The 12,248-nt window shown below is 37.1% G+C and overlaps 1 protein-coding gene across 4 annotated transcripts in view; it reads right to left on the bottom strand.

Moving 5' to 3' along the window:
* The window catches only part of BLTP3B (bridge-like lipid transfer protein family member 3B), a 47,865-nt gene that overhangs the window by 7,189 nt on the left and 28,428 nt on the right, over positions 1-12,248 (bottom strand). For all 4 annotated transcript variants that reach the window (XM_071423206.1, XM_071423204.1, XM_071423203.1 and 1 more), the window contains 6 exons: positions 10,470-10,611; positions 9,484-9,677; positions 6,066-7,564; positions 5,410-5,585; positions 3,958-4,094; positions 3,115-3,265 (listed from right to left, as the gene is read on the bottom strand). In XM_071423206.1, the coding sequence (XP_071279307.1) occupies positions 3,115-3,265; positions 3,958-4,094; positions 5,410-5,585; positions 6,066-7,564; positions 9,484-9,677; positions 10,470-10,611 (2,299 nt within the window). The remainder of the gene's footprint in view (positions 1-3,114; positions 3,266-3,957; positions 4,095-5,409; positions 5,586-6,065; positions 7,565-9,483; positions 9,678-10,469; positions 10,612-12,248) is intronic.

Genomic DNA, 12,248 nt, shown 5'->3' with positions numbered 1-12,248 from the left:
CAATTCATCATGCAACAGACACTGCCTAGAGCTACAGCAGTCTGACAAGGTAATTGATTTGCTTTCCTATTTGTACATTAATTGGGTTCCTCTTCCTGTACAGTCTGCAGGTTCATGGATGACCTGGCACAGCAGCAGAGTCAGGACTTGTGCACTTATCTACTGGCACTAGAGCCGGGGTAGATGGACACACTGTCGATCTGGGCAGACAAAGACCAATGACAAGATGTACATGAGAACCTTCAGCCTCTGTGGTGAACCAGAATCTCTCCCTTTGTTACCTCTGTGAATAGGGGTTTCCAGAACACTGACAGCCACAACTCCATCCTTCCATCTTTCCAATGTTTGAGAAGTGCTAAATCTCATATTCCCTTTCTCCACAAAAACCCACTCCAAAAACCAAGCAACCAACCAAAACCATTCTACAAGTATCAACTATCTTTTTAGGCTCAGTCCAGACAAAAGTGAATAAACTACCAGCAGCCCAGGAGAAAGAGACGCTCTCCAGGAGAAGAACAATGACCACACTGTTCAATGAATCTCTGCAACTGGTTCAGGAAACTTTGTTTCCCTCAAGGATCCATATACCTCCCACACATACAGATAAAGAAATAAGCAGTAGGTGCCCTAAGTATTTCTGCACCTGAAAAGAGTGCCTGCATCATTGCTGGAAGGATCCAAAGTACAGAAAAAGAGCAGAGGAAAAGAACACACATTTAGTCTCAGGTTTGAGTCAATTTTAGTTATCTTGCAGATACTTGAAAGGGGCAGAGTCAAGGGAAGATGGAGTAAAAAATGCTTTAAAAAAATCTGGAAGCTGCTGTGAACTGCTGTTGCCTTCTAAGAAGCAGGTTCAGCATGATTAGATCTCAGTAAAAGCACAGCCCTCCCACAATACTTCTGCCCTCCTTCTTTTAGTCTTGCTGCCAGGCAAGATCAGATAAAGTAGCAGTTCCCTGCATCCAGCCCTGCAGGGAATTGCACAGCTGCCATGTAGCCAACTTAGTCCAGCTTTTAGCCACATTCTTCCCTTTTTACATCCACTGCATTAACAGCATAGTACATTTTAAATGGTTATTTTCATCCAGAACATCTTGGAGACTGTAATTATTAGTTGAGTATTCACTGCATTGCATGGTTCCTCAGATTACTGGTTTCAATTGTTAATGCAGCACTTGAGAAAGTTTTATTAAAGGTCTTGAAGAGGGAGGTTGCTTTTATTGGGATATTATCGTACACATTTGCTCACCTGTTCTTTTAGTTGTATTTTGTTACTATTAACTCTTTTAAACAGTCTCTTTTGATCTGATTCTCAAGCTTTTCCCAAACTTTTTCTCTTTTAGTTCTAATAGAAATGAATATGGGACACACGGAGCAGGAGCAGAAGACTCCTGACAGTACAGAAATCACAGTGAAAAGATCAGTCGAGAGAATGTGTACATTACAGAATAGGAGTGACCAGCAATGCATAAAAAACCAAAAAAAGTGTTGTTGGCTCATCCATTCAGGTACCTGCCAGAAAGAGAAAGGAAGGGATACAAAGTGGAAGTATTTGGAGATTCCAATCATGTTATATCTTTTCTACCCACAAAATAATTAGACAGTGCACAAGCCTCTCATTATCAGCTGAGAAGCATTGTCATTATCAGAGGCTCCAGCTGAAGATACAAAGAAGAGCAGGAAGGTGGTATGTTCATATTACTTACTCCCTCCAGCTTTTACAGAGTATATGGCAGATAACCAGAAGTCAATTTGCCTGTATGAACTGAAGGTCAGCCATGAGTCCTCCCTGCTGGATGTTCTCCTAGCCTTCAGATGTTGACTACAACATCATGCAACAGCTGCTCAGGCAGCAGCTGCTGGCAGTGGCTCAGCTTACCAGAAAATGTGTTCTTTAGCTAGGGGATCAGAGGTTGTACCACCTCCAAAGCTGAAGCACCTGCTGAACAAAAGCCATGCTGATAGAAGCTTGGAATAAGAAAATGGCAGCCAACAGCTGCTACAGCTATTTCCTCAGAAAGGAACTGAACGGAAGCCGTTGCGTCAGGGAAACCCAAAAACCCTATAGTGCAACAGAGCTAACATCCAGCAATCCATGTAGAAGGCTGGCAGAGGGGAGCAAAGCAGACTGTGACATGAGCTGCCACACCAATACATCATGACAAGGAAAACAAATCATCCACGAGAACTTGGTTTTTCTGGCAAAGTACTCATATTGTACTCATATTCTTGGGCATGAGTACAACATATGAGTACATATACTGTACTCATGCCCTAAAACAGCTCTGAAAGACACCAGTTGATCTAGCTGTGCAAATATTTGACATGAAACTATACTCTTTGTATTAAGTCAAAAAAACCAAAGACAACCAACCAACAAAACCCCCAAAAAACCAAAACAAACAAAAAAACCCAACCCAAACCAAACTAAAAACAGTTGTCTATCTTTAAAGCTCATATTTCCTGACAGAGGAAATATTTAAAATTTTCTTAAACCACATATTTTAAGCCTGTTTAAACAGTGTATGTCATTTAATCTAGAGAAACCGATCCTGATAAAAAAGAAACATTCCTTCAAAGGAAGGTACATAAAGCCAAGTACTATTAGAGTCATAAGGAGTTCCATCTTCAGGGAACAGTAACACAATGCAATGTGTCGTGGTTCCACCCCCAGCAGCCAGGCCCCACACAGCCTCTCGTTCACCCCCCACCAGTGGGACTGGGGAGAGAACTGGAAGGGTAAAAGCCAGAAAACTCATGGCTTAAGACAAAGACAGTTTAATACAAAAAACAAAATCCAAGAACATAGCCCCATACCAGTCACTATGAAGACAATTCTACCCCAGCCAAAACCAGCTCATAATGCAGCTTACTTTATTGTCAAAAAAGGAAACTAATGATCAGAATTCAATGCAATGCACCTTTTTACCCAAATGATCATATACAGTTCCATTTATTTATTCTTTTTAATGTATGGCAATAAAGAAAGAAATCAGAGTTCTAAACTAGCATTAAATGGATGCTAGTCTAACATAAAACTGTGTTTTCATTTTTATTTACTTGGAACAAATGTTTCCAGCTCCAATTTCAACACACTGAATTGTTAGTTCTTACCAACAGTTCGGTTGCACAGATATTGTCGAACACCAATATTTCCTAGCTGGTTTGGTATCACTTGGTTGACCTGTAAGCATATTTCTGTGTCTTCTCCTCTGATGTCAATTTCACCATTAATACCAAATACTTGAAAAACCACAACAGACATCTGTCAACAAAACCCAGATAAAACAATATAAGATTATAAAATTATTTTACAGTGATTATTGTTTGTAAGGTATGTCTAAACCTTTTCCATCACAAAAGGAAAACAGCCCTTTGTATTGAAAGCCCTTGCTCACAGAGAAGCAAAAAGTTTTCTCATTTTCTTGTTCTTTTCTTTTTGTACACATTGGCTTCATAATGGATTGCTCAACAGCCTGTCCAAAGATAGACACTTGTACTGATGCCAATTCAGAACTGGCTAGAAAAGCCATGGAAGTGAGATAGAGTTTCCTTACTGACAGAGAAGCTCATGACCTATGTGATACCTGAAATATCAGGTATCTGACATTACCTACAACTGCATTCAACTTTATGCATATCATAAGCACAACCAAGCACTTGCAGTGCTGAATCAAACCAGGTTAAAAAGCTAGGCTAGGCTACTAAACTTTGGCTATCTGCATAGTAGTCGGCCCTTCTTCTCTATTTACAGGGTTGCAGTATTTTTAAAAAAGAAGCAGAAGCCAGTTTTAAGTCAGCTTTGCTATCAGAAGATGTGTATCCATCATCATTACTAGTATTTTGGATTCATGTTTCTAATGACTCAAAAAATCGCCTCTAAAAGGAGACATTTTAGTTGTGCTTTAAGGTTTAATTTACAGAATCATGTGTTCTAATTGAATTCAATAACATTACCATTTCTTCACTAGTCTCATGGGCATTTTCTGAAGCAGCACTCATGGCATCTGGAGATGACCCATCACAATTTCCCATCACTGTGCCTCCTTCATGAACATTTTCTGATGGGCTTTGATAGTTTGTGGCTGTAATACCTTCCAAACACACATCAGAAAAAATGCGAATTTAGCACAGCATAATCTTAATCACTTCTCCATTAAGAATAAAGTCAGTGACTGTTAGTGAGTGCACACATTAACTCATTTTTTAATACGAGTTGAGTGGCTTATTAAACAAAGATTTATAACTGAACTGCCAAATCCATTCCTCTTATAGAGAGTTCCAAGTTCTAGATGCTAATCAAAAGTAAAGCAGGATATAGTGACAAAACCAATACAGCACTCTACATGCATTGTTAAAAAAAACTGTGAAGGCATTTTTTAGTCTTCCAAATCAAATAATATAAATGTGATGCAGCCAGAAAAAAAAAATCCAAGTTGTGTATCTAAAATACTGCACAGTGCCTTTAGAGCATATGCTTGTATGTTTAGAGAAGTAAGCTATATATCTTTTTGTTAGAGCAATCATAATCATGATAGTGTTTCCTTGACAACTGGAAAGCATAGATACTTAACCTGCAGTTAAATATTATTTAACAAGCTAAAAAGACATATAAAGGTTATTTAAAATGGAAAGTGTATTTCATGGCATACTCCCACATAAGCACATGCAGGAATACTCCTACAATTCAAATATATAACAGGCTTGCAAGTGAAGCAGTCTTCTCATTATTGCTCTAGACTGAAGAGAAATCCTACAGAAAAAAACAGTCTTATGCTAATTAGAATTATCAGAAAAGAGGTATCAATAAGGTCTTCTTACTCTATTTCCTGACATGGGAAAACTATTTCATCAGTATATACACAGATGAGCAAGAATTGGACAAATACCTGCTATTAGACAGTCAATACTTGGGAAATACTCCTTGAGGGATGAACTGCAAGGAGACTACCAAACCTATCTGACTGGTAATTAGCACAGTGAGCATTAGTGAAAATTCATTTCTTTTTCATCCACTTCTAAAATGAAAGCTTCTTTACCACTTCAAGTGTAACACTGATTCAGGCTCCAACCTGTAAGTGTTGCAGCCAAAGCAGTTGCTTTCAAGCATAGCAAGGAACAAGTTCTGCCTAATTCAGACCTGCAACACAGCACTTCAATGCTCTTACTTTCCTTAAGAGAGGAAAATTAAGCAGTGTTAAAATTAAATAGTGCTGCTTAAGTAGCGCATGTTATTACTTTCCCCTGAAATTATATGTGGTGAATACACTTGATTTTACTGGTAAAGGTAACAGAAATAGTCTTGTAAAGTATCCAGGATTTGCTGGACTAGAATCCTTTTGAGCATGACTTCAATAACAAACAACACTTTCATGTATTGCTTAAAAATATTTTGTGAAACCTGCTTACCTTTCTCCAGAAAGCTTTGACTATCACTTCCATCACTCTCTATCAAATGATCCTCTAGCATCATACTATCAATAGAGATGGTATCCAGAGAGACTTGTGATGGACTTCTCTTCATATTTTTGTAAGAAACAGAGAATGCAGGGAGGTTGGACGAGCAGCGTTCCTTGGGCTTAGCACTTTTAAAATATAAAGATATGAGGAAATCATTATTTATATTAAATAATACGTAGAAGTTACATTAAAAATTCCTCCAAACCAAGCAAGATATAAATGAAAAAGTCCGATTATTCAATAATCCTTTGACAAGACAAGGTAAATGTAGAAACAAGACATATTCATGTAGGTATTTATGTCAATACTTCTCTCACTACATATTTCCTAACACTTAAACTAAAAGTATATAGTTTAAATCAATTAATTAACACTAATTTTAACTTTCACTGAATGCTGGATACTGCATAACTTTTTACGTGTTTTAAAAATTTTCATCTATTAGAACACAGAATCACAGAACAACCTGAGTTGGAAGGACCATCGAGACCACCTCTAAAGATGTTCCCTTCCTGACTGCTGAAAGTACTGGAAGTCTGTTGCCAACAAGATTTCTAAATCTTTTCAAAGAGTAGGAAAACTGTTTTAGTATTAATTTTCTATACCTTGAAGAAGACTGGGATGCAAACATTTTAACTGAAGCCACTTTGTCTTTGTTGATTTCAAGCTCTTCAGATTCTAAGGCAGTTTCTGTTTCCAAGTCAGCGACTTGGTTAGGACAGCCTTCAGTTGTGCCTTCCTGTTCATTTAACTTATTTGAGAATATGTTTCTGTCATCCTCTTTATCAATGAAAAATTCAGTAGAATCTTCTCTCTTATTTAGAATGGACACCGAATCCCTAGGATTCAAACTACTTTTCTCACTTAGAGGTCCACAGACCTCTTCAGAATCACTTCTACTAAAAAGTCCACTGCTTCCTCCTTCACTCGTATCTCCCAAACCTTTATCTGATGCATCATCAGAAAATGACATTGCTTTCTGAAAATCCGTATTACTGTCTGATTTAAACAAAAGAGGATCTATTAAAATTCCTTTATTAACTTCAGCATTCAGAGGCTTGCAGTCATTTACATAACCAAAATTAGTAACACTGGCTTCCACTACCTTACTACCAACTAATTTACTCTCTGAAGTAAGAGTTTCTCCATTTCCCACAGGGGAGAGTTCTGATGCCATGGTACTTCCTTCTTCCTCAACAGGAGATTTACAAGGGCTTCCCTGAGTCACTGGATGGAGCAGTAAGGCTACTTCTGCAGTTTTCAGCAGAATCCCAATGCAGACATCTGTTTGCTTTGCAGGTTTTCCTGTCACTGCCTCTACGTCCTTCCTTAAGTTTTCCAGGAGCAGTACAAGAGATTCATGGAGAAACAGCAAAAAAAGATACTGGTAGTGATTGATCTGCACGCTTACATGTTTTTGAACATGGACAAGAACATGTACATCTGCATCAGAGGAAGAGCTTTCAGAAAGCACTCCTGAAGTCTCAGACATTTGAATGCCATTGGTCGAAGGCTCTGTCTCACTGCTGTAATACTCCTTTAGAAGTTTCTTACGTTGCAATCTATTAGAGAGATCACTAGATTCACTTTTTGGAATGTTCAAGGCTGTCTGATTACGGGATACAAGCTCTTTTTGTGACTTTGCAAATCTTATTGGCTGGCAAATCCAAAGTGAAAGTGGGAAAGAGTCCACAAAGCTTACTGGCCGGCCTTTCCCACTTTTCGTTCCTTCGTAATCTATCCAAAACTGGGAAAAATGCACGGCCCAAACATCAGTAGCTGCAGATGTCTTTAATGCATATTTGTTCAATTCTGGAATGATATAACCTTTATAAACATCATGCATTTTGGTATCTTGCTCGTGAGCATGTCTCTGGAAGATTGGATGTAAAAGATTAAAATTTCTGGGGGACTTAGGAAAAGTGGTGAAATTTCTACTGAAAAATTCAGAGTCCTTGAAGTTCTGAAACAAAGCTTCTAGATCAGAGTGTCTGCAGTTTGGGGAGCATCTGGTATTCGTAGCAATCATCTCTGAACTTTGAATGGAAAGTGCACGAGGTTGATCTTTATGAATTTCAGGTTTGTTTTCAAATGGGATGATGATCTGCAAGGGAGAAATAAATTTTTTCTAGTTAAAACTATGTAGATTAAGAAGGTATACAATCAAAGAAACAAAATAATAGCCATGACAGCTGATACAAAGGAATATAATTATAGTTTTATGAGAAATCAAGTACAGTGAAACAGAACAGGGATAAGTTGGGCTGACAGACTAAGATTTATGTTCTCTCTCATTTTTAAGAAGATGCTGTGGCATCAATATTTTTACAAAACAGCAGGGTCTCAGGCTTTTCATCAATATTTGCACAGAAACATAAGGGTCTCAGGCTTTTCTTATCTGAAGGTCTTAAATTTAGTTCAGCTATATTAGGCTGAACTGGCTCATTTCCTCAACTCAAGCAACTTGGTAGAACGTTTCTTAAAGTGTTTCCAAAATTTATGGCTTTGAAAAACAGAGAATTATAATTTGGAGTTCAATCTGGTACATCAGATAGGGTTTTTCACCATATCGAGTACTACAGTATTTTATTTCTTTGTTAAGATACAAGCAATCAGTTAGATATGCCACTGCAGCTAGTATTCTTAATATTGCAGAATTTAGATCAGGTATTTTTGACAATTATCTGATAATCATAATATATTTGTTTAATCAGGAAAATAATAATATATCTCAACTCCTAAAGAAAACAAATAGTTCAGCACACTGTCATTAACTTGCATATTTTTAGTGCATATATTAAAGTAAACTTATTTTATGCCAAATCCTGAATCTTAAATTGTTAATATGAACCTTGGCCACTCTAGTTTGGCCAACATCAGTGACACTGCTTTCCATCACAATATCTCCATTCTGAATCTAGAAAGTAGGAGTAAAAAAATCATCCCTAAAGACACAAAGATGGGGGTTATGAAGCTTCTTCATTTAAACGCAAGGACTCAGGAAAAAAAAGAACTAAATAAAACAATTAACCATTCATCAATTTATCATTTGCTTGAATAAAAATAATGCTGTTAATACAGGGTGACATAATTAATTCAAATCAAGGTTTGAGAGATGTTAGAATACTTTTATCCTCTCATAGTTTAGTAGGCTATTCCCATATAATGATTCAATATCAGATTAATATATATTTGCAGATTCCAGTTGTTTGCTCTTAATAACTGTTTCTATTCAGTACAAACCATGTCCTTGTAAAGTTCCATTAAGAATGTAGCAACAGGTTAGAAAGATAACCATCCCTCCATTTGCTGACTTGTTAGAGCCCTTGAAACCTCTCCTGTGGGCTCCACTAAAGAGACTCATTTCGTTCACCTCTGAACCTTGGAAACCATACAATGAAATGCCCAATGCAAACAGGGTTTGGGTGGGAAATTTATCTGCTCCATTATCCTTTTTTTTACAAAGAAGCAGAAGACAAGGAACAAGCATCACTCCTCTGCAACAAGCATACAGAGAACTCATGTACCTGAACTACACTAACAGCCAGCATGATACAGAAAATGGTGAGAATGGGTTTTGGAGAAGGAAATAAACCTTCAGATGAACTGCTTTCTTTACTCTAGAGCATTCACTGCCAAGACAAAAGAGCTTTGATATAATACAGCCAGAGGAACAAGGGAGGACCCTTGCGTAAATATAGAGTACAGATATTAATTTTTCACTCATCTTTTTACTTTAGTGCTCAATTTCTTTTTAGCTCTGTTATGCCAAGTTCGCTGACCACAGGGAAATAATTTGTTAGTATTCCCACTCAGATCTTCAATACTAAACCAAAATACCCAAACCAAAATACCAGGACACAGATGAAGGAGTACAGGAAACAAGATGTCTGCCTTCAAAAAATCATATTCTGCAGAGTTTTCTAGAGAAGCATTTTTTCATTCATTTAGGTATTTGCAAGAGAATAACAAAAGAATTAGTCTTCCAAGGAACCACAAAACCCCTACTGAAGGATAGCATACCTTTGACATTAGTCCATCCACTCTCACATCAACATGTTCATCTGATTTTGAATTGTCATTTAACTTGTACATGGCCATGAACTGAATAAGACTCTGTTTCAAATCCAACACAAACTGGTTTAGCCAAAGAATACTTCTCTGATCCAGAGTGAACTGTAAAGCATTCAGCTGGCCATACAAATTTGGACATGGAACTAAAGGAGAAAAAAAAAAAAGAAACCATGAGAATAAGGAAATTGTTTATGGGTTGGGTTTTCTTTGGTTTTTAAATGATTGCAAACTTAAAATTTCACCAGTACTTTTCATCAGAGAAAGAACAGAAACCCAGTCCTTTAGTCTCAAGGAAGAATTGTTAGGGCATACCTGAAGTGATGCTTCTTTCTCTCACTCCAAGAAAGTAACTGAATTTTTGAGTGTATAAAACCTAAGAACAGAATTAAGTCTGAAGAAATGGGGAGAATATTCTCATTACAGAAGAAAGGGAAGACCATGGAAATCTGCTGTCCTCAGGTTCCATCCCCAAGAAATCCACTAACATTTCTGTATATAAAATATGGCCAGCCACAGAAGACATTCCTACAATAACTCCAGCAGCTCTTCAGTGCATTTTAGGTATTGTTGCAATAGTTTTTCTTTTATGTAGTCAGACAGTGAAATTGCAGAAACAATATGTGGATGCTGGAGAATGAATAATTCATGTGCCAGTAAAAATGATGCAAGTGTTTTCAGACTGAACAACCATGTTTATATAAACCAGTATTAATAGAAGTTTGTAGGAGGAAGCATTGTGGAAACGGAGCAGTCTTGTGCTCTATCCATTTTAGAAAGCCATTACCTATTTCCAAGCTTTAAGCTTCACAAAGGTGAAAGTAACACACAAAATTTATGCGTCAGTACAACAACAACAACAACAACAACCAAAACAAACCCAAAAAACCCAAACAAACAAACAAAAAAAACCCCCAAAACCATAAAAAAAGTCTTACTGGGAAAGTCCTTTCCATCTGGGTAGTAATATTCAGTGAATTCAATATGAATAGCTGGCATTTCTGGTGGAAGGTAAAGTGACTTTTTATTGCAAGAAATCAGAGCTTTAGGGGAAGAACGACACTGGTCTGCTGTTGAAACCTGTAAATGATAAAAGATTATTTCATTAACACATTCCACTTTTATGAACGACTAAGCATTTGTACTTGCATGGTACTGTCCCTAGTAAGGTAACATTCCACTGCTCTTGGGTGTAGGCCCCCAAATAACATAACACAAAGTACAAAGTGCTGATGAACAGTGACAAACAGTTAACTGCCTTGAAGCAGAAATGACTCACATAGAAGAGTTTCACAAGAAAACCGTTTTAAAGGTACCAGATCCCCTTCCTTCATATAAGACAAAAGGGAGCAGGTCACTTTCAAAGGGGTCCAGCAGAAGCCTAGAATGATCTGATTTTTAATTGCAAATACTACAGCTTCTGTTTAAGCATTTATGCTTGGATGGAGTATTTCCATACAGTCTGGTCTAGATAAGGGATAGATAAGCTAGGTAAGTTTATTACACACATTAGGTAGTTCTTGTTTTGTCATAAGAACAAATTCCAGTGCACAGGCTGACTCTCAAACTGTGTGTGAAGCAAGGTGTTCAGCATGCACCTGGCAGAGATGTGTATGCTTGGATATGCCTGAAGGTCTGCTTCACAGGAGACTCAAGATGCTATGGAACAGTAATGTCCATTTCTGTTTCCTTACAATGTAAATTATCAAACAAATAAGAAACCAACGTTTGATATATATTTGACCTTAAATTTCATTGAAAGCGTCCTAGTTTAAAAAGTATGTTGCCAAAACAAAGCTTTTCCATTCAACAGTTAGTAGGTCAAACTGCTAGTTTGAAATTACCCAATGTATTAATATTGAATACATGATGATGTCTACTAGAATTTCCCTGGAAACATGACCTTTATAAGCCTGCCTCACTTTATGTAGCTGTTTTCAAGAGGCAAACATAACTGCATTAACAGACACAAAATTCAAGTAAAATGATCTATTTAGAAAAATAGCTTTTAGGAAATTGCATAGAAATAATGCCAATTTAAAAACTGAAAATGTGTTTCTGTAGAGAGAAGGAGACAAGAGCAGAAGGCAAACGGAAACATGAACAGTATAAAACAATAACATAAAACCACTTCAGATCCAGATAAGGCTCCCAGCAGCTATCTGCAATCTCCCACAACACCAGTAGTGATATGGCAGAAATGTGTTGGAAATTGGAAAAAGAGCAAGCAGAAATCACAGTGACAAAGGACACACACTAAACATTTTTGTTAGGACCTGAAATTTAAGCGTAGATCCTCACATATCACTACAATTCTGCCTAATGGAGACACACCTCTATTTCACTTGCCTCAGAACAGTCAATCTGGACCACAACCAGCAACTAAAACTACTCATTCTAACAAAGGGAAGGGGGACGGAAATGGTAAAAGTGTCTGCTCAAAATATCACTAGAAAGGGAGTGGCTGGAAAAAGATTTTAAAAACCTAATAAAACCTCTTAACGGTTTTTAATGTACTTTGAAAAATGTAACAATAAGAAAAGCATAATATACAAAACCACATATTAAGATATAAGGCACATAAGATAGTACAATGAAAAGATTAAATTTGAATTCCAAATTCCTAATTTGGAGAACAGTAGAACTTAGATCCAACACTTAATTGTGATAGGATGACAATTTTAACAAAGCAGAAGCAGGTTCATAAAGGTCTACCC

Source organism: Agelaius tricolor, unplaced genomic scaffold (assembly GCF_023055355.1).
Source record: "Agelaius tricolor isolate 1412-34295 unplaced genomic scaffold, bAgeTri1.0.p SCAF_3, whole genome shotgun sequence".
NCBI classification, from domain to species: Eukaryota; Metazoa; Chordata; class Aves; order Passeriformes; family Icteridae; genus Agelaius; species Agelaius tricolor.
Note: the sequence above shows the minus strand (reverse complement) of the source record. Positions and strands in the feature narration are given on the sequence as shown.